At 39.6% G+C, this 23,861-nt stretch overlaps 1 protein-coding gene across 1 annotated transcript in view; it reads left to right on the top strand.

The window, feature by feature from the left end:
* Nucleotides 1-22,702, top strand: part of SNX24 (sorting nexin 24) — a 100,106-nt gene extending 77,404 nt beyond the window's left edge. Inside the window, exons 4-7 of the mRNA XM_069964563.1 lie at nucleotides 16,454-16,548; nucleotides 16,824-16,856; nucleotides 17,992-18,056; nucleotides 20,704-22,702. Coding sequence (XP_069820664.1) covers nucleotides 16,454-16,548; nucleotides 16,824-16,856; nucleotides 17,992-18,056; nucleotides 20,704-20,774 — 264 coding nt within the window. The 3' untranslated portion in view covers nucleotides 20,775-22,702. The remainder of the gene's footprint in view (nucleotides 1-16,453; nucleotides 16,549-16,823; nucleotides 16,857-17,991; nucleotides 18,057-20,703) is intronic.
* The last annotated feature ends 1,159 nt before the right edge of the window (nucleotides 22,703-23,861 follow it).

The raw sequence follows: 23,861 nt of genomic DNA, 5'->3' as shown, positions 1-23,861 counted from the left end.
CTAGTGCTGCGTTAATGATATTTTCTGGAATGGAGCCTCCCGCTTTAGCAGTGGCAGTTCTAGTGCTGCATATAATTTATCTGCGAATCGCTAGTGGCGTCAAATAACACTGGTAATTTACTGATAATTATGGGCTTAAAACAACAAGTTCCAGTCCAGCCTGGAAATATCATGCAGCGCTTGCCACAGCGACTAGCACTATGTGTAAGAGCAGCCTAAGGTTATGTTCACACGTGTTGCAGTTTCATTGCAGTACTGTCACGGTACTGCTGTATTTTCACTGAAATGACACAGTACCCCAATGAAACTGCAATGTGTGAACACCGCCTAATATTGGTGGCTTATCCAATTTCAGTGGGTTTAGCCCACAATAAAATAATGTATATATCCACCTTGCCAAAGCTCCATACAGCTGAATTTTTGCAAATATAATGCATAAGAACTCATATAGAGACTATTAGTGCTGGGCATTCATGGACCTTCTTCTACGGCAATCTGTTCTGTGACAGATCAGATACGTATCATGGTTCTTCTGCAGATGTGAACAGTCTCTCATTCTTTTTTTTCTGCCAGTTTTGACCCACAGGAAAAAAAAAATCTTTTTTCTTTTTACAATAATGGAAAAATAAAATAAGTAAATATATATATATATTCTGGTTCATTTGAAGCAGTGACTTCAACATGTTCATATGCCCTGATAGGATGTGGAAGACATGTAGATAACATCATTATAAAGTTCCCCTAGGGACAATGCTTGTCAGTAGATGTAGAAGTGACTTCATGCATTGATATGTAGCTATGATATGTCACATAAAATGCTCTGCCTGTCTGACTGGAAGACACCATAATGTAGAAGATGGTATAGTGCAATAAAGAGATACATTGAAGATATATGTACTTCCAGCCCCAAACACATAAATGCACAGAGAAGACTATTGGGTCAAATGACTTCAGGAACATGAAATAGATATGTGATCTGTATTCACCACTTTGAACCATTCATTTATTTGATAAAATAACAAGGGGAAATCACTTTTAGAGTAGAATATTGTAGACTCCATCCCATGCAGCGTCTTCCTTCTCCTCTTTGTAAATGGGAATGGACTTCTTAGTAATTGAACGACTTCAGATTTTTATTTTGCCCTCTCAATCCCTAAAGAGCTGTGCAAGGAGCAAATGTCAGAAAGTAAAAAATGAAGAATCCTTTTGACAAAGCCATGGTAACATTACAAAGTTCATTTTGAGAAAATGTGTCAAGTTTGGTCGCCAAAATAAATGCCTTGGGTGCGTAAAACAGGGAACGTGGTGACCCCTGAAGAGGAAAATCAATGGCGATTCATATTTCATATGGCTGTAATTGCTTGTGAGAACATACAGGATATCAGATAGAGAGGGACCTGTGAAAGCTTCACAATAGCCACAGAACAGAATAAAGCTGTGGACATTGCATGCCCATACATTGTACTGTAGAAGAAGAAAGGTGACCCTGCAGTAGTCTCTGTCCATTCACAGAATACAGGCATCTGTAAGCCTCAACGACCTTCCCTTATGGCCTCACATTGGGGTACTTTTTACTTGGGAGATGTACCATCCTGTTATATCATAGAATAATTCAGGGCTGATCAGCTGTGGAAAGGTATGACTTGGTCTGCCTGCCATTGTTACTTGTTTCCTTTCTCACCCTAATAAGAATAACTTTCTGAACCCTTTATCACACAGCCCGTTTTGCCTTTTAGGTCTTGACAGTTCTTTTATGTTTCTTTATTGTTGCTTTTTTTAATTTTTCTGGTGAGGCAGCCAGATGAGGGCTTGTTTTCCGATGAAAGTTATATTTTTCAATGGTGCTGATTTGGTGTCCTTTGAGTCATCGATAAACTTTTTATTCATTTTTTTTTTAATTAATTCAATTAGTAATAAGGTTAGTAAATAACAGTTTGACTTTATTTCACAAGTTGTCATATGCTTTTTTTTGTTTATTTTTACTAAATACTTTTAAGCAATAAAACATTTTGTATAATGCGAAAAAAGAAAAAAATACCACATGGGTCTTTGTTAGGCCTCAAGCTGCCAAAGCAACTAAAGAACAATGACGAGGACTTAAAGGCGAAGTCATTATTAAAGTATTGTTTTGCCCCCCAAAAGTTATACAAATCACCAATATACACTTATTGCGGGAAATGCTTATAAAGTGCTTTTTTCCCTGCACTTACTACTGCATCAAGGCTTCACTTCCTGGATAAAATGGTGATGTCACGACCCGACACCCAGAGCTGTGCGGGCTGTGGCTGCTGGAGAGGATGACGGCAGGGGGACACTGGAGGGACACTGAGCATCCCTCTACCATCGTCCTCTCCAGCCCCCACAGCCCGCACAACTCTGGGAGTCGGGACATGACATCACCATTTTATCCAGGAAGTGAAGCCTTGATGCAGTAGTATGTGCAGGGAAAAAAGCACTTTATAAGCATTTGCGGTAATAAGTGTATATTGGTGATTTGCATTACTTTTGGGGGGCAATACAATACTTTAATAAGAATTTTCACCGGACTTCTCCTTTAAGGTCTCCATACAGCATATACTTTAGTCGGCTGTAAATGCCACTCGCAGAGAGTTCATCTGTCAGTGTAAGGTGTTTGGGGCTCTCCCAGCCGTCCACTAACAGATAATGTAAGTAAAGATGGGGGTCAGGCATGAAAAAAGACCACCAAACTGACCCTTTTGTTCTGGGAGAGATAAGTAGCATTAGAGCTTTCTAGATGCTTTCCTCCCATGCTAAACGTTCCTGTGTCGGTCCTTTAAGGTGTGTGGAAACCTTTAGTGCTGTGGCTTTGTCAGTACAGTAATGGCGTATTCTAGTAATATGCCATCACTTTTTAAGATGGGGGACACAGTATTAGTCATTAATTTGTATTCATGTACTTTACACACAATCTGGGATATTACAACTTTGTTGATTAGTTTTTTATTCTACTTTTGTATTTTTTGCGGGGGGGTGTCTTTGGGGGAGACAAAAAGTAAAAATTCTAAAGGTGTTTTTTGGGTTTATTTTTTATCCTTGGTTTTATGTAAATTTCTTTTGTCCATGACTTTGTATGGTAGTACCACAAGAGGACGTACACATGCAATCATTACAGAACTTATATAGTAGAGGGTATTTTCCTGTCACTATTATACTGAGTGGCAGTCCATTAGGCTCGCTTCCATGACAGACTTGTTAAACTCCCTGCTGTCATGGCAACCTGTAGTCACATCTCTAGTGCCACTATGACAATGAACAGACTGCTGGCCGCACACATTCACTGTCACTCCATTCATTTGGGTTGACAATTTGTGATGATGTTTGTGATTGTACCTTCTGTGTGGTCACAGAATTATTAGTTCTCTATTTCCCCAGGTCAGACAAGTTATTACACGTCCTGTTTAATAGAAATGCAATAGTTCACATTGTAAAAATTCCTGTTCTTGATGACCATTGCTGCAAGTACAGGCTAAGAATGATGTAGTATATGTGTAGCATGTATTTTCCCATCAGTTGGGAAAATTGGGAGTAATTGTATTATCATAAATACTTAAAGGGATTCTCCGCTTTGGGTAATATCTGCTGCTGCTGGGAATCCCATTGATCAGCAGTAAAATAATAGAAATTTTAGACCTGGGTCAAAGTGTAGTAGAAATGTAAAAACCCCAGCATTTCCTTCAGGTGATAATGTAGCTTTAGGGGTTAATATTTTACGATAGGTTTTTGTGTTGTTGCATATGTCTTCACCTGAGGCTTTTACCTGGTTGAAAGTTGAGGCCAAATGTGAGAAAAACTGCAGGGAAGACGTTTAGATCACTAAGAATAATGTAAGTGCAACCTAATAAGGGAGATAATTGCGGCAAGGTAAATGTAAGTTCAATAAGAGAATCTTTATTTGCTGAAGCCATTTATCACTGTGTCCCCAGCACACATTCCAGAAAGAAGGGAGCAGCTGCCACATCTAGAACATCTAGTCTAGGTAAGTGCAGCGCCATTCCCCATGTTTACAACCGAATATAAATCTATGGGTTCTTATGATAGGATCTGAATACCTGGATTATAGTGGACTCCGAGAAGTTTGTTGCTTTAGTGAAGTGTTCCCTTTAAACAGCCCCAGATGGAAGAGCAGAGACATGTCGTTTCTCAGATGCAGTAACCCCACGATTTGCCCTACTGAACAAGCCTGCTATTGATTACCTTTCACCCTGGCATCACAACTACTCTTAGGATTCAATTTTTTTTGTTGTTTTGCATATTTTATTGATCAGAAGTGGTAAATGAGCATCAAGCGTGCAAGGAGACGATGAATTGTTTACTTGCATAAAAATAACCTTTCAATAAAGGAAGATGCATGGGTTACACTTTTGGTGCTGTTTTGCTGGCCAAAGCAGATGGCATTCAGCTGCTATTGATCTGTTCCCCTCTCCCAGAACAGCATGCAATATGCCTGCTCATCCTGTCTGGAAGGACCTCAGTTTGGGGAGCCGAGCTGTGACTGTATTGAATCTCAGTGAGGAAGACATTAGGAGACAAAGAGCTTGTTTCTGCACCTTGGTATTTTCAGCGGTTTTTATTTTTTTTACTTCTTTTGATCCGGTTACAAAGGATATATTTTTTTTTCTTTTAGAAAATCAGTTTTGAACTCTATCCAGCTAATTATGGATGTTTAGGTATATGCAATGTGTACACACTGATGTAACCACGTAGTGACCCCATATATTTCTTTTTACAGTGGTCACTAAGAAGCCTAAGCTCAGCCACCACCTTGTTATGCGGCCTAGTCTAAGCACTGCACGCTTGTCACCTGCTGGTTGGAATGGGTGCTTGACAGAAAAAACCTGCCCCAACTGCTGGCATCACAGGAATAGTGACCATAGTATTCAAGTATGACCATCTCTGCCAGTAGCATGCCAAGGACACCATTATCACTTTCCATCACAACTTTGGGAGCTATTAACCCCTTAAGGACCATGCCTGAAATTACCTTAAGGACCGGGCTAATTGTCACTTTTGCCTTTCCGTTTTTCCTCCTCACCTTCTAAGAGCCATAACACTTTTATTTTTCCACCCACAGGGCCATGTGAGGTCTTTTTTTTTCAGAAACAGGTGTACTTTGTAATGGCATCTTTTAATCTGCCATAAAATGAATGACTGAACCCCCAAAATATCTTTATGGGGTAAATTTTTGCCAATTGTGATTTTGCCAATATTTATTTATTTATTTATTTTTTTTTGGGGGGGGGGGTCATGTTTACGTAATGCGCTTTACGGTAAAACTGACATTTATTCTTTATTCTGTAGGTCGGTCTGAACACAGCGATATGCAGGTTTTCTAGGTTTACTATTTTTATTAGCAGTAAAAAAAAAATTCTAGATTAGACAGTGATTTTTATTTTTTTTTAAAAAAAGCAATCTCAGCGGGGTTTTTTACCGCGTTTTTACTGCGTTTTTTTTACCATGCGGAAAAAATATTGTTTTATTTTAATAGATTATGCATGCTACGGTATATTCTATGTTAATAAACTCTATTATTTTTATGTGTTTTATGTTTAAAATGGGAAGGGTGGGTGATTTTCACTTTTATTGGGGAAGGGGCTTCGGGACATTTTTTTAAAACTTTTATTGTTTTTTTTGCTTTACACTTTTATAGTCCCCTTAGGGGACTTTTACATCCATACATTGGATTACATACACTGATCACTGCTATGCCATAGCATAGCAGGGATCAGTGTTATCTGTGATCTTCTGATAGAGCCAGCTTGTGGCAGAGACTGTCAGAAGACTGAAGACCTGACTGTATGGAGGAAGATAAGAGACCTCCGGCAGTCAGGCCATGTGATCTGGACCCCCACAGACACGCCACAGGGGTCACGATCGGTAAGTGACCGGAGATGTTCTGGTCACTTACACTTAAACGCAGCTTGATCGTGGCGTTTAAAGGGTTAATGGTAAATGGCCGTGCGATCGCAGCAGCCAGCCATTGAGGGTAAGGTCCTCACCGGCTATGGAACGAGCTCAGCTCCTGAGCCCGCTCCATAGTCCGGTACCCCATCATTTACGCCCGTTTGCGCCAAAGCCCAGGCTCCGGTGGCGTAAATGTACATACCATGTCAAGGGGTTAAAGTCCTAGGTCTTCCGCTTTTCAGGAAGCCTGGCAGATTTAAGGCAACAGGCTGTGTATTATATAAGGGGTCAAACAATCTTATTTAAGACTAATGAACTTACATTTTTTTTTTAGTAGTGCTGTAAAACTGAAGAAGAAAATCATGGTGATAAAAAAAGTTTTTTTTAAGGAGTTCTATTGTGCGAAAGTAGTAAAATAAACTATAGAAATTATATTGGATTATCACATTACTACTGCAAAATAATCATATTAAAAATGTGGCTTGTCCACCAAGATTGAAAAATTAGAGTTCTGGCCCCTGGAATGCAATAATGACAAAGTGGCAAAACCCATTTAGTACATGATATAATGGAGAAATCTCTCAGCCCTGGTAGCCAATACACATAACGATTATGAAGCTATGCCTGAGATTTAGGATTCTGTAAAAGCTCTTACTTGACTCTGTGACCCCCGGCCCAATATCTAGTGTTATGGGGGTGGTGGTATATTTCTTCTTTTTTTTTTTTAAATAGATGTTGCCTACTTCCCCGTGTAATTAGGGGCAGACTGAAAATTATTTAATCCACGGACATTTTTTTTTACAGTTGTAAAATAAAGTGCAAGGTTCTTATGCTCCAAAAAGTAATTTTACACTGAAAAATTGGGGGGGAAAACCCTGGAAATTCAAAAATGTGAATGTTATTATATTATTCTTTTTTTTTTTTTTTTTAGCATTTGATCTCCCGATTTTTTTTTTTATATCAGATGAGAATAATTCATATTTTATCCCATCTTACTACTTTTAGGCTCCCATATAAAAATGATTAAGACACCGTATCTGATTTTACAAAGAAATGATGAGAAAAACCTCCCCAGCACATGTGCAGAACTCTTGAGGCGCTAGTAGCTCTGATCGGCGGCTTTGCTGCTCTGTGACCCTTGTTGTCCTCAGAGAAAAGCAGTCACATGTCGGAGTAACAGAAGCTAATAACAAGCAGAGTGACATAGTAATGTGGCGAGTTAGAAATTAGCCCTGGATGGTAGATTTGTCCTTTTTCTGTATATAACTTGATCCAATGTCACAAACCATTAGCAAAATATGAAAAGTAATAGATACTCATTTGATACCTGCTGCCAGACCTGATAAATCCTAAAATCATTTCTACTGCAGGAGATGATATAATCACTTATTTTACATTCTTAGTTTTTATGTCCATAGAATGGGGTTTTGTAGATTTACTAACTTTTTTGTGCTTAGAGCAATGTATTTGGTTGCCATATATGTGATCATTAAACCTAACACCGTTCACGTATAGTAATGGGTTCTGAAAGTCAGCGCTAAAGTGTTACAATCATCAGCTTTATTGATATTACTGATGTCTGGTGACTTTTTCTTCTCTGTAGATTTAGAATTGTATGTTTGCTGAGTATAATTCATCTTAATCCTGATGATCTAGACATTCTGGCACAGAGCTGTAGAATTATAGAGGTACATTTTATATACTGTTTATAACTGGATCCAGTACAATAAACCAGACTTTTTAATACGTGGATGGATGTGTGTGTGTGTGTGTGTGTATATTATATATATATATATATATATATATATATATATATATATATATATATATATATACACACACACAAAAAAAGTGTGTGTGTATGTGTATATATATATATATATATATATATATATATATATATATATATATATATATATAAAAATAATTTTTTTTTTTTTTTTTTTTGTGTGTGTGGGAACATATATTTATGTATCTTGTGCAGCATTACAAAGCATATATACCACACTCTGTTTAAGCCTCAGTGTGCAGTGAACAGCTGCTTGGCCCTGTTGTTGGGATGTTTAAATGATCCCGGTGGTGTTTGAAAGACGGATGCTGAAAGAAGCAGCAATTCATACCAGTTAGCCTTTATCAGAGACTAGCCCTGTTAACAGCATTCAGGGGGACTCTAAAGAAAGAGATCCATCATACTGAGGACAGTGTGCCATGCTCATTTAGAGTGAAAAGTGCATTTTGGAGAGCTATCCATTTAACATACAGAGAGAATGTTATAATGGTGACAAATTGCTACAATTGTAAAGGGCAGAAACAGATGTAAATATCCTGGGGTGGCCATTGTTAGGCTACACTACAGCCTGAACTTTCTCTGCATATTTCATGAGGTTTATGGAAGCAAATGCTGCATTATCCAACGTCTTTGAGTCATTCAAGAATGCATATGCATACTATTGTTAGCTTCCATCTTATACCTAGCTGAGGCATTATTCCTTGTAAGCTAGGATTATCTTTCTTAGCTGCTTAACCTATAAAGGGAACAATAGTGTAGATACTGATTTAAGTGTTCTCGCTATTGGAATTACCTGGTCATATTCTGTTTGTTGTGAAAAATAATTTCCTTTTCTTCTTAAAGGGATTGTCCTGGCAGACTTTCCTGCTCTTACTTATAACACCATGAGAAGCTACATCTCTCTATAATGGTGCGTTTACACGTAACTATTATCGTGCGAATTTGCGCAATAACGATTGAATTCGAACGATAATCGTACATGTAAACGCAGCGAACGATCAAACGACAAACGAGAAATTGTTCATTTTGATCTTTTAACATGTTCTCAAATCGTCGTTCACAAAAAATTAGCAGATCGTTCCGTGTAAACAGTCGTTCGCCGATTTAACCAATGTGTGACATAGGCTTAAGCGATCGCAAAACGATTTTCTGTACGATATAATGTACCATCTAAACGCTGATCTTTATGGGAAAAAAAATCGTTACTTCGACATCGTTAATCGTACGATCGGGCCAATTATCGTTTTGTGTAAACGCACCTTAAGACAATTGAGTTAAGAGTGCCTAGCAACAATTCCTCAAAAACAGGACATAAGGTTAAAAGACTAAGGATATAGCTTTTATATCACAATTCCAAGAAAAATGTGAACAAGAAAAAAAACCTGTGCTATGAGTGGTTTATTTTTATGAATATACAAAAGTAACAATGCTTTAATTATTACATGCTCACATAGAATAGCATTATAAATGCCAAATCTAGACCAAGCTCTCAGACCAAGTTACTTGTATTCCAAGGTTTCACTGTAATATAATCAGCTTGCATATAAAATACGTGCAAATCAGCGCGCTGCTGTACCCTACGCATATTGCTGGTGTCACATCAGCTTTCTCAGGGGTGGTTTCTGTATGCAGTTTTTTTTTTAATTGGCAGTTTCTTTAGCTGTTGCCAAACTAACAAAATTCCTAGAAGTGGCCTTGAAGGAGTTTTCTGGGATTTTCTTAAAATCATCTAGTAGCTGGAACCTGCCTATAATACACAAACCTTATTCCTTAAAGAGGTTGTCCTACAAAAAATGTTTTCTTTCAAATCAACTGGTGTCAGAAAGTTATATAGATTTGTAATTTACTTCTATTTAAAAATCTCAAGTCTTCCCATACTTATAAGCTGCTGTATGTCCTGCAGGAAGTGTTATTTTATTTACATTCAGAAACAGTGTTCTCTGATCGGGTCAGGAACTGGCCAGAGGTGTCAGAGAGCACTGTTTCTGAATGTAAATAAAACAACACTTCCTGCAGGATATATAGTAGCTTATAAGTATGGGACATGTTTTTTAAATAGAAGTAAATTGAAATCTAAGTTTCTGACACCAGTTAATTTAAAGGAAAATTAATTTTCACTAGACAACCCCTTTAATAATTATAACACCATCACTCCAGTGTTCTCCTGCTGGGCCTGCTGTGATGCTGTGACATACTTTAGTGTTGGCATCCTGTGAGCAGTCATACATAGAGGATGCAGAACTAGCCGAGCACATGAGGCCATTAGGCCCGGCTGAGGACAATGAAACAATGTTGGCAATGAGTGGAGCCTTTAAGTGTGTTTTTATATATTTTTTAAACTATTTTAGCTCAATGTGCAACTGGGTACTTGTCCCTTAACTGTCTCACACTATTCAATCAGAGCTGACAGTGCCAGACTGTGTAGGGGACACCACCAACTGGTAACACCCAGTTGGATAATTGAGACATACATTGCTAGTAAGACTAAAGCCCCTGTTAAACGGGGTGACTGAGAGGAGCAAGACAAACCACTGCAACAATCAGCCGACATAGTTCATGAAGGCTAATCGTTGCTTTCTATTACACAAGACAAATATCGGATGGATACGGTCAATAATCGTTTCATGTGATAGGGCCTTAAGCCAAAGACGGATATAGATCCAGCTGGAAAGGAAATATAAAGAATGAACATCCCACTTTCAGGTGGATCTACTTCTGACCTTGGCTTGTTTCCTGCTGCAGAGAAAAAAAGAGCGTTTGAACTGTAGATAAGAGGCTGCTCTGTCGCTAGGTATATTTAGTAACACATTTTACTTTTTGGGGGGTTCTAAACTGAAATGGGGACCTTTAAAGTGTTACTGTCGTGAAATTAGTTTTTGCAGAAATCAATAGTCCAGGCGATTTTAAGAAACTTTGTAATTGGGTTTATTAGCCAAAAAATGCATTTTTATCATGAAAAAGCAGTTTGAAACCCCTGTCTTCATTGTTCTCCTATGGAGAGAGCTAAATAAAAGACCAAAACAGGACAACAAAGAGTTTATCTACAAATACCTCACCCTCTATCTCCTCTGACAGTTACCACTGACCTCTCTGAGCTCTGATTACAGCTGTCACCCAGCTCCGTGCCTGTAATCCTCTGTTATCTGCTTTCTGCTGTTGGCTAACTCCCTCCTTCCTCCTCCCCCTCCCCTCTCCCTAGAACAGACTGGGTACGTCTGATGCAAGAAGTCACACTTTCCTGATTTTTTTGCAGTGGATGGAAAAGAGGATGGAGGGGGGACCAGGAAAAAAGGCTTTTTAAATGCAGATAATGGCAGATTTGGCTAATAAACCCAATTACAAAGTTTCTTAAAATCGCCTAGACTATTGATTTCTGCAAAAAAAAAAAAAAAAGTGACTCTTTAAGCCGGCCAAACACTTATAGAGAACCTATCATCACATTCATGCTGCCTTTTATCAGGTTGGTCTGCAGTACTTCTCCCCATACCACCATCCTTGATTGATAGATCAATCCCTGTTTGGGTATAAGGAGTTTCATCAGTCAAGGCGTAGAGACAAGCCAGAAGCCAATGAGGATGGCCTCGCTCACTTGTGGTTCAAGCAGCATGAACAGAAGAATGATAACAGGTTCCCTTTTGGGCAGCTGTCAGCCAAAGGTTATTTGGCAGCTACTTCTCCAAACTCCACCACCCACATGCATGTTTAAACTAGTGTTTCAGTGTGGACGGAGGAATAAGCCATTGCCAGACTCTTCTGTGGGAATAAAAGATTGGACATGTTGAAATTAAACAAACCCAATATTCCCCTATAATTTGACACCAGAGACTAATCAGGAATCTCCCATTAACTTCTCACCCATCAAAAACAGTGAGAATTTAACTATTGTGTATTGGCATTGGCTTTGTATTGACCGGCTCCATATTCCTTTTGTACAATTACTAAAGCAATAAAGCAAAAAAGTATTTCAATTGAAAACCTATAGAACACACCCTGCAAAGAATGTGATAAAAAGATGCTCCCCAATAAAAAATGCTATTCTGCTTAAGGGTGCATTCACATTATTCACATTAACAGGATCTACAGCACATTTGATGGCGCAGATTTGAAGCTGAACATTTACTTTGAATCTGCAACTTTAAAGTTGGGGGGGGGGGCATCCCTGAGCCCTGAAGCGTCCTGGGATTACTAGCAAGATTTCTAGTACTAGTTAGAAACACTAGACTGCCCACATGACTAGATGAGTACGTTTTAAGAAGTACTCTTTCGGGACATATAAGTAACCCTCATAGCATTTAGTTATATGCCCGGAAACCGTGCTGGGAGAGTCCAGGACTCCATAGGGCTGCATCCACCTTCAGGCACCAGTAATAAAATGCTGCATGCCAAGCATGCTTGAGTTCTGCACATCTTTACTCCATATACAATAGATAGTCTGTTTGTCCTGCCAGAACCAGTAGGTTCAGCCGATGCATGTCTAGTCTTAACTCACAAAAAGACCAATTTTAGTGAGAGACAATCCTTCAGTATCTCTATTAGACTGTAGAAGGAAAACGCAGAGCCTAAGGAAACACATGGGGAATTTATCAATGGTTTTTGTGTGCAAAATTGTCCCATATGTTTAGGCAATTACCTGCTTTTGTGTTGATAAATTCCCTCCATGTCTAACATATGATACATACATCTAGTAATGTATTATCTCTCAATCTCTTATCTTTATTTTAGGTGCCCTCAAGGTTCATTATCATGAATGACCAAATATCCTAAATAGGGTTTTTGTAGCCTCCAAAGAAGACATATCTTCATTTGTGTCTAAAATTAATAGTATATATCACAGTACCACAGATGGAGTATAGACCAGAGTCTTTGCCCTTTATGGTAACTCATTTCCCACTTATAAGATTGTACTTCAGGAATGACTTTAAAAAGATTAAGTGGAAGGAAATGTTGCGTCTTGATCAGATGTTACTCTGCGCTCTGTAAGAACCTTGCTCGGAAATCTCAAAAGGTTAGCGAAGTGGTCTTGTTGAAGTTTTCAGCAAGATGCTCCGTTGCAGATATAATTGGCTGATGAGTAGGCTTGGCCCCTAACTAGAATGCCATTGTTCGATTTCCCAGCATTCCCTCTGAAGACTTGTCACAGTTTCTGCTGGCTCCGTTGACAATTTTCTAAAAAGCAAACTCAGGGGAAATCATTACGCTCTTTACACGTCTTCTTCTGCAGTACAGAGTGATCCTGTGATATTTTAACACTGTTTTCCACTGCGTGATGGCAGCTAGCTAAGGTTAAAGCAGAACAAGTCCCTCTGTTACTTTGTGACTGTATTTCAGCCACTGAAGAAGAATAAGAGATAACTGACAATTAAATGCCTGGCTTGTCAAAGCTGAAACATATGCAGCCAATCAATTGTGTCTATTGGGAGGACAGTTTTATGAGAATGATAAGGCAGGTTAAAAAAAAAAAAAGCAGTGGACACGGTGGAATTGAGTAGAATAGATATCTCCTTTGAAAAAATGATGCTTGGAATACAAAATTATGATTTTGTTTTCTGTTTATCTGATGTAGCTAAAAGAAAATGTTGAAGAGAAGTGAATGAAAGAATGGTTCACAGTTCCAAGTGCATATTACACTATTATACATGACTATATCAGAGACCCCAGGGTGTTCCGGGAAACATTCTCTATACCATTACATCACCTCAACTAGCCAGAACTGTTAGCAAAAAGGGCTGAGCAATTCATGATGCTTACATCAAACCCTGACCCTTCGAGAAGCAAGGTACAACAGATATCTGGTTCTGATCGGGCAATGTTTTTCTGATGCTTAGTGGTCCACTTTGTGTCCTGCTTTTCGATTACCCACTTCCACGATGAGTTGTGACTTCGTAATGATGTGTGACACAATATTCTGACCACTTTACATATGTTATTACCATTTATAGGTCCCTATGCTCTGGATGCCTCATTTAATATCCCCTCATTGTAATGTGGATTCACATTAACTTATACATAGAAACCCTCTCTCCTGATTTATTTCCCCCAGGGTCTCTCATGCATACTGTACATCCTACATACTAAATAGTATATGTTAATTTCCATACAGGTAATTTCCAGTCATAAATGGGCAGCAATCTCTAATAAAATAACCTTTTTCAATGTAAACCAAAGGCCCACATTGCAGTATCCATTTGGGGAGCTTTTCTCACTCTTCTAACTGCATTGCACAATGTGCAGTGAACAGTAAAGCTGACCATACTATTGAGATTTTCCAGCAATGTAATATATAACCATAATAATTATCAACCCATGTTAATAATTTAAGTTAGTGCTTCCTTGACCCCCACCCACCAAACAGTAACTGATAGCAGAGCTGGGGGGGGGGCTTACATGCTGTTCATCTAACAGCACTATGTTGTGCCATTTGAGGTAATATTATACTGGATCTGTCTGTATTATATGCGGCACTTAAAAGGAAATCTGTCACCTCTAGATAACACTCAGAGCTTAAGTGTCAAAGAGGCTGTGCTGAGCTTTACACATCAATTAGTGAAGACAGGGAGGAGTGGGGAAGGGGGGAGGTGTGCATCCTGCAGCTCAGTATAGCCTCATTTACACTTGAGCTCTGAGTGTGATCTAGAGTTGGCTTACTCCCTTTAAGCCTATTTGAAGACTTGAGTTATAATGTACATGTGATTTTAAGAGTTGCACTGTAGTCGCTGCAGAGAGTTTGTAGGGCCTAGTTTGATGCTTGCACTATGTGAAATACTTTGAGCGTAGCAGTACACTCTGTACCATCAAGATGTTATGAATGTATCATAAAGTTATGATGTCACATGTTATAAGATGCTTTAATCACTTGTCTTGAAAACCATTCTATGTTTTTATTGTTAGAATTGTGTTTTTATCTGTCTTGGCTGTATAGAAAGGCCACATTCATAATGTCAAGCGCTATCGCAGCAAATGCCTTCATGTTAATTTAGAGAAATATCAGAGCTTAGCCGCACAAGCCATGACAATGAGATTGGTGGCCTGTCCTTTGTCATTCTCAGATATACTATAGATGGGGCCAGTGCATCGTAAGCTGATCTGTCAAACTAAACAAACAACTCACATTGTTAACATTTCCTAAATCTTGCATTAATAAAACCAGAGTAAGTCTCTGAAACCACAGGAGATTTCCTCTTTCTCACAGCAATGATGGATTGGATTCCTTCAAGGCTGAGTAATGAAATAGCCACAACTATTGAAGCACAACATTTTGTTTTCCTTTTTCTTTCTCTTTAGTAGAAATAAGTTATTCCTGACCTTAACATTCACTTAATTTTTTTAGATTTAGTTCTCCTTTATATCATTTTTGGTCTTTATGTTAAAGTGTGCATTCATTTTGACCTAAGTATAGGCCATCACTTTTTGTTTGGGGATTGGTGGAGTTCCAACTTCACCATCAGTAGATTGAAGGGGGTGTAGCAAAGCACCTTGTCCATAATACAGTGCTGACCCATTCATTTATACTGTGTCTGGTTGTGCCTGGTACTGCAGCTTATCGCTATTCCACACAGACAAATGAGGTATTGTGCATTCTGTTGATCAGTAAAAGTACCAGAGTTTAAACATCCATTGATCAAACACTGAAAGTTTTACCTAACCATAGACCACCCATGTTCAAAAGTGTACCCACACAAGTGGCTGCCAATAGTTGCTGGTGAAGTCGGGCAGCCATTGAGTGCTGCATCTCTGTGTCTTGACTTAAAGGAGAAGTCCGGCGAAAATTTTTCTTAAAGTGTTGTATTGCCCTCCAAAAGATATACAAATCAGCAATATACGCTTATTACGGGAAATGCACATAAAGTGCTTTTTTCCCTGCACTTACTACTGCATCAAGGCTTCACTTCCTGGATAATATAGTGATGTCACGACCCGACTCCCAGAGCTGTGCGGCCTGTGGCTGCTGGAGAGGATTATGGCAGAGGGATTCTTAGGGTGTTATTACACGGGCCGATGGGGAGCGATAATAACTGTAAACGAGCACTGATCTGCTAGATCGGAGCTTGTTTACTGGGCCTATTCCACAGCCCGATTATCGTTTATAAAGGGCTGCATGGACAATGTTACCAATGTCCTTGCAGCCCTCTGCTTACTTTATACATTACCTATCCAGGCTGCAGGGCCCCTCTTGCAGTCTTCTCCCCGAGTCCCATGCTCCGCTTCAGCTTCAGACCGCCGCGGCCAGTGGTTGGCTGAGCGGCCTGTCAGCTCAGACAGGCCACTCTGAAGCTGGAGCACGTGGGACCCGGTGAGAAGACCGCAAGAGGAGCCCTGCAGCATGGATAGGTAATGTAAATTGTCAGTCGCCATCCGCGCATCGCTACATGTAATAGCGGCCCCCGACAATTATAGGTTCAAACCTATATCAACGATCAGCCGATGATCGTGGTCATCGGCTGATCTTTGTATTTATTCTAAGTGTAAATTGGTGATTTGTATAACTTTTGGGGGGCAATACAATACTTTAATAAAAATAATTCCACTAACTCTTGGAAAACTCCTTTAAATATACCACTTGAGGGTACGACCATACAATGTTTTTTTTTGTTTTTTTTTTTAGCAGTTTGGTGGACTTTTTTTTTGGACGGACGTTATTTGGGCGCAAAATGAGAGCCACCAAAAGGTCCTTTTAACGGTCACAAAAGATGTGTGGTTGTAGCCTTATAGTTTAGTAAAAAGTATCATTTTTCTTTTTTCTAGACTATTATATATGAAAATGAAGAACTGCCAAAAAATTTTCTGGATTTTCTGAATGTTCGCCATCTGCCATCTTTGCCAAAAGCTGAGAGCTGCGGGTAGAGTATTCTTGTTTACTCATTTCATATACATTTGTTTATTCATTTCATATACATCGCTCAGGCACTTGCATTTTTATTTATTTATTTGACATCGCTCAGGCACTATGCATTTTTCTTTATTTTATTTTTTTTTAAGCCACTGTCATACAAAGGGTCGAGCATTTGAAATCCAGCTTGTTTGATCTTTCTGTCCCCCCTAGATCACCAGTCATTTAACTTGTCATTGGCATGTTGTTTTGTTGTCTTTATACAATAATTTATCTGTCTTTCAGCTCCATTGAGGACATTGACTCAGAAGAACCTAGGTAGGATGCTTCTATTTCTCTGAACAGCATGCTCTTGTGAGAGACTACTAAATGTTTGTGTGCTAGTCATACATTTATAGAGTACCATTCACATAAGTAGGCCATGTTTATACATGCCAGCATATAGTTTAGTAGGATCTACTATGAATTAGGATTAATATGACTGTGCTGCAGTATCCCTTAGAGCCATTGGCTGAGGGCTCCGCTGTGCACAATTTTGAAGGATCTGCAGTATTCATCTAGCGCTGTGCTCCCTTCATTCTGAGATTTAGAGGGTTTACCAGAATCAGGACAGGGTAGCATATTCTAGCGGCATCCTAACAAGAGCAAAACAAACATAGATGCAAATACTGCCTTTATAGGAGAACACTGAAGCAAATATTGTCTTCTTGATGTAAATCTACCCCCACAGGGCTTTTTACTACCAGTCCATTCAGAAACCTGCTCACCGTACACAAGCCCGTCAGGTCGGCACTCGCTTGTTCCTTGTTCCCCGCTCGCTGCTGGTGCTATTATACTCGCTGGCAGCGAGCAGGTAAGAGCGGGGGGGGAATGGGGGGAGCTGCCCAGGAGATTGCTAGATCATCCACCAGCCCATAGAAGATAGCCGCAGTCTGCTGCCGCTCCTATTCCACGGAGCAATGTCAGCATATGGCTGCTATGCTGGTTGTTGCAGTTTTTACATGTTGAAAGGCAATGATGCATCGTGCATGTCGGCTGATCGTTGTCTTCGATTACACAAAACGATTATCGGCCAATAATCGCTTTGTGTAATAGGGCCTCAAGACTTCTCTCAGATGAGACTACATACGCTGGATAGGGGATACATCCAGATGAGTCAAGCAATATACAGCAGTCTAGTTGGACCCATAGATAACATTTAGAATGGTAGAATTTGTGGATAGGTCTATTACATGTATTTTTTTATTTTATAAGTATAAATACACATGAATAATAGAATAATAATAGATCACACTCACATCAGGATCCCGACAGGTTTTTGCTTTGAACTATTCATGTGAGACAAATACCATTGCACTGCAATCCACACTCATCATCGCATTGAAACCAGTTTGTTGTTGTTGTTTCTACTTACCATTTGTGATGCTGATCCTTGTGTTTTTGACCTTTCCAGCAAACTGTCCCACCAGCCTGTGCTGCTATTCCTCAGGGATCCATATGTCTTGCCTAAAGCCAACGGTAATCAAACCTGTCATGTGCTAACTGCTGTTTACTGATCACCCCCCGCGCCACAAATTATTACTAAAACTACACCACCTTTGTCACATTTCATAATAAAGAGGAATGGCTACATATGTTACTATATTTTGACATTAGGCCTACACCTTCTCTTTTTTTTTTTGCAAAGATATATTCAGTGATATGCATGAATATGTTGTCTGTTGTACTAATAGTATGGGTGAGATGTACTTAGGAAAAACATACCTGTTCTCAATAGCACCTGTAAGGTGGAGGGATATATTGAGCAGCAAGTCAACAGTCGGTTCTTAAAGATGATGTGTTGGGTCAGGAAGAATGGGCAAGTGAGAAGAACCTACAGTTCTCAATGTTATGGCTGATCGGTGTGTTGTGTATTACACAATACTTTCTTGCCTAATACCAGCACCTTTTCCTGATCTTACACGGATGGCTCTGGTAAAACTCATCCTTTAGCAGAATTTTCCTTTACGGTAGATTTTATAATTAATAATGATGATATACTCTAGTAATATAATGAAATATATCAACTAACATAGCTATACTTGTAGAACTCGGTAAATTAAAGGGAACCAATCAGCCCATTGTATAATTGTATAAATTGTATAAAGCACCTGGAGCGGCCGCGGCACGTACCGGCCGCGGGCGCAGCAGGTGCTTTATAACGGAGAAAATTACTTTTATTCCCCGGCTCGTGACTACATACGAGCGGGGAAGTAGTCATGGTGGGCGGCTCCCCGCTCGTATCTAGTCACTGCGCTCTGCCTGTCAGCGCGCTCAGAGGAGATGATTGACAGGCAGAGTGGTCCGTTACTGGCCTCTCTGCCTGTCAATCATCCCGCCGAACGCGCTGACAGGCAGAGCGCAGTGACTAGATACGAGCGGGGAAGCCGCCCACCATGACTACTTCCCCGCTACTTCTACTTCTAGTCACGAGCTGGCGAATAAAAGTAATTTTCTCCGTTATAAAGCACCTGCTGCGGACGGTACGTGCCGCGGCCGCTCCAGGTGCTTTATACACTGATCCAGGGAACCATATCAGCCCAAACGGGCTGATTGGTTCCCTTTAAATATTTTTGCAAATACATTTAATAAGCACACTTTTCCTCCTTCTCCTGAGACACACCCTGTTTTCTTCCCATTGTTGACATCTTATTGTCTAGCGGTCATCTTAGGGTGCCTTTACACAGAGAGATTTCTCTGACAGATTTTTGAAGCCAAACCGAGGAATGGATTTGGAAAGAGGAGGAATCTCAATCTTTCCTTTATGACTTGTTCCCTGGTTATAGTTTGTTCCAGGCTTTGGCTTCAAAAATCCATCAGATAAATCTTTCGGTGTAAAGTCACCATTAGATGAGATTAGAATGCAAAAAGTTTTGATTGCTTGAGGTCTTAGTGTGCCTACTGATCTCTGGTTACCACCAAGTGTATGCTGAAGTAAGCTTTTCTCCCTGAGGGTGCGTTCACACGTACAGGATCTGCAGCAGGTTTGATGGCGCAGATTTGAAGTTGCAGATTCAAAGGAAATTAAATCTGGGCCATCAAATCTGCTGCAGATTCTGTACGTGTGAACGCACCTTGACTGTCCACAGTCTCCACGGTATACTTATAATGGAGCCCATCTAATTCAACTGGACTGAGATCACTGTCAGCTGGAGAGTAAAGCACACTACTGCATGCTTCTCCTGCTGATATCTAGCAACTGGTCAGGTTCTGGACACCTAGACCCCAAGCTATCAAAAGTTTTAATATGTATTGATGGTAAAGCCTAGTGATGTGTCTTCACTTTGAGATAGGGGTACTCCAGTGAAAAAAATGTTTTTAAATCAACAAGTGGCAGAAAGTTATATATAGATTTGTAAATTGCTACTATTTAAAAATATCAAGCCTTCCACTACTTATCAGCTGCTGTATGCCCTGGAGAAAGTTAAGGGTCTCCTTTTAATCTCACACAGTGCTCTCTGCTGCCACCTCTGTCTGTGACGGGAACTGTTTAAAGCAGAAGAGGTTTCTATGAGGATTTGCTACTACTCTGGACAGTTTCTTCTATAGAAAGAGGTGGCAGCAGAGAGCACTGTCAGACTGAAGTGAATACATCACTTCCTGCAGGACACACATCAGCTGATAAGTACTGGAAGATTTGATATTTTTAAATAGAAGTAATTTACAAATCTTTATAACTTCCTGATACTAGTTGATATGGAAATAAATAAATAAATAACCTCTTTAACAGCGATAGCTCAATTTCATCTTACCCTTTTGCCTGCAGAAATATTAGGGTTCTCTGATAAAAAAAAATAAAAAATCTATAGGTAAGCAAGCTGTAGGGGAACATAACAAACATGTTTGTTTTTTTTACCCTTCCTCTCTGTTGTCGGTTTCCAGGAGCCAATCAGTGTCTGCTGCCGTCTTCTTTTTCAAAACTTGTGCTGATTTCCTGTCTGCAAAACACATCAGCAGAAGTTTTGAAGAGGAGGACAGCAGCACACGCCAGACAGCCTGAAAACCGATGACTGAGTAGGACAGGTAAGTATACTTGTTTGTTATGTTATGTACTTATGCTTTATTTGTCACTGCACAAGCCTTTTAAGCATTAATCTATACTGACAATGTGGTTTTATCCCCCCAGACCTTGCAGCCAATGTGGTGATTGAGGGAGTTCTTCATGGCATATTTTACCCACATCTTCAGACCAGCTAGATCTGGGATGTCTTCTACAATATCCGTCCTGGAACTAGTGGAGCTGTCAGGAGGATAATCCGTTTTCTTGAATGCTTGGCTGCAGTGCCGGAGATGGAGCATGGAGCCTGCTAAACAGCGTACTAGTGTATTTATTGTTTACTAAGGAGTCTAATAATGGATGTAAAGGGAGCAACAGGAACCTATCACAAGCAAAGTCTTCATGTTCAATCATGCCATCATACCTGCCAAACAGGCTGGCATATAGACATTTTAATCCCATGTCTTTGTGACTCTTGGCTCCTTGAATTGGGCCTTTAATAATTTCTAAACTGAGGATTTTATTCTGCTCAAGTTATGTAAGAGCGAGGCGGATTTCCATCCCAGGAATAATAAGAGTTGTAGAGCAGATTTCCAGTGAGAACTCGCCATCTAGCTCAGAAGGGCAGAGCATCTTTATCTGGGACACACAGAGGGTCTGGTGGTCAGCCATCTGAACTTGTCTATGGGGTGGGAACCAGTAGATGTGATGGTTAGTGCAATATTTTCCTGCTTTACTCAGAAAGGGAAGAAGTCTTCTAATTTACTGCTGCCAGTATACTGTCTTGTTAATGCTCTACTGTATATAAACCCATGTGTATATATCTCCCTGGGATATCATCAATTACTTGCTGCTGTCTATTGTTTTCTTTTTCTTTTTTCCAAACAAATTTTTATTGTGATCAAGAAGAAATAGAAGAACATTGTCTACTGTTTTCTTAAAATAAAGGGAAGCGTTAGATTCATTGAGGACAAAGGTAGTAGTCAAGCAGAATCTGCTACTGGTTAAAAAAAAATTGTAGGTAAATACATCATATCTGGAAGTTTGATTAAAGTTTAAAGTAATGTTTTTATTGTAGATACAGTTTAGTAACTAGCCTGCTTGACACCTCTTCAAAGCAGTTAGGCTGGGTTGACACTGCTTTTTTGCAGTCTGTTTAACATATGTTTTTGAATGTTTACTTTTAATGTACACACAAACATGGTCAACCACATTTTTGTGTACGCTAAAAAGAAAAAAAAATTCATTTTCCGTTTTTGATTGTTTTTTTTGTTTTTTTAAATTATGGAAGTCAATGGAAAAAAAAGATCTAAACGGATTGCATGCATTGCATTCATTTTTTGCATCAGTTTTTATATGTTTAACGGATTGCATAAACGCAGTGTGAACCCAGCCCTATCCAAAATGAGAAAAAAACATAGCTGCCTTTCTCCAGAAACAGCGCCACTCTTGTTTGCATGTGGTATTGCAGCTCAGTTCTACTGAAATAAATGGAGATTAATTTGTAGTTGCAATCCGAGGACTGGTGTGGCACTGTTTTGTTTTTGTTTTTTTTGGAAGAAAGCTGCCATTTGTTTTTATAATCCTATATAACCCCTTTAATGTATTATGCCTGCAGCATCTCTGTCCTGATCTCTACATAAGAGTACCTTCTGTCTTATGCTCTATGCTACTTCCTATCTTGCATTAAAGCAATGAAACTTCAACATGTGAACATACCCAAAGGCCCTTTTACTTAGGCCTGTTATCAGGCATAATAATTGACACCTGTAAATAGGTCAGTCATTAGCCGACAAAGAAAATGCTCGTTTATCAGCTAGCCGTATAACAGGGCCTTTAGACCAGGCATTCTGAAGGCATTCTAGCTCAGCTTTAGCCTCTGTCATTTGTTTTACCATTTGGATGGCTTACATTATTGCCAATATTTTCAACCAAAATAAATATTTTCTGCCAGAGACGCTAAAAATGTCTGTGGCACCATACGTTTGAGGCTAGGCATGTACATCAGTGACACATGACACAATTGTCAGCATTTGGAATAATACATTTTCCATTTACTTTCCAGATTTCACTTCCTAGCTGACTTAAAGAGTCACTGTCGTATTTTTTTTTTTGCAGAAATCAATAGTCCAGGCGATTTTAAGAAACTTTGTAATTGGGTTTATTATCCGAAAAATGCATTTTTATCATGAAAAAGCAGTTTGAAGCTCTCCCCCCTGTCTTCATTGTTCTCCTATGGAGAGAGCTAAAGAAAAGACCAAAACAGGACAACAAAGAGTTAATCTACAAATCCCTCACGGGATATCTCTTCTGACCATCACCAGTGACCTGTCTGAGCTCCGATTACAGCTGTCACCCAGCTCCATGCCTGTAATCCTCTGTTATCTGCTTTCTGCTGCCGGCTAACTCCCTCCTTCCTCCTCCCCCCTCCCCTCTCCCTAGAGCAGACAGGGGACGTCTCCTGCAACAAGTCACAATTTTCTGATTTTTCAGAGTGGATGAAAAAGAGGAAGGAGGGGGGGACCTGGGAAAAGGCTTTTTACATGCAGATAATGGCAGATTTGGCTAATAAACCCAATTACAAAGTTTCTTAAAATCGCCTGGACTATTGATTTCTGCAAAAAAAAAAAATACGACAGTGACTCTTTAAATAGAGACAGTAAGCATGTGGACATTTAGTAAATCCAAATCACCACCTACCAATGGCTGAACTGATGGAGCATAACACAGAAGTGCTGTCTGTAACTGAAAGCACTGACAACTAGAGATGAGCGAACCTGGAGCATGCTCGAGTCGATCCGAACCCGAGCTTTCGGCATTTGATTAGCAGTGGCTGCTGAAGTTGGATAAAGCCCTAAGGCTATGTGGAAAACATGGATATAGTCATTGGCTGTATCCATGTTTTCCAGACAACCTTAGAGCTTTATCCAAGTTCAGCAGCCCCAGCTAATCAAATACCGAACATTCGGGTTCTCTACTGACAACACAACACATTTGTTGTGTACACTAAAGAGCACTCCTTTAAAGGAGGATATCTGGACTGTGGCGTGCTACATTCATTAAAGTTTGAATGAGATTTCCTATCACAGAAAGCAATGGTTCATTCCTGTCCTATTGCTGCCACATCACTTTTTTTTACATGGTTTAATTCTGAAGCTTAGCACCCGCAAAGACAGTCGGGGGGGGGGGGGTCATGGCCTCTCTGACAATCAAGCTCAGAAGTAAAACATGATTTTTATCATTTAAAAAACAGTCATCAGCTATGAGTACAATACCGTTATTTATAT

This window comes from Dendropsophus ebraccatus, chromosome 3 (assembly GCF_027789765.1).
Source record: "Dendropsophus ebraccatus isolate aDenEbr1 chromosome 3, aDenEbr1.pat, whole genome shotgun sequence".
Classification (NCBI taxonomy): domain Eukaryota; kingdom Metazoa; phylum Chordata; class Amphibia; order Anura; family Hylidae; genus Dendropsophus; species Dendropsophus ebraccatus.
The sequence above is the reverse complement of the archived record's forward strand: the minus strand, read 5'-3'. Positions and strand labels throughout refer to the sequence as shown.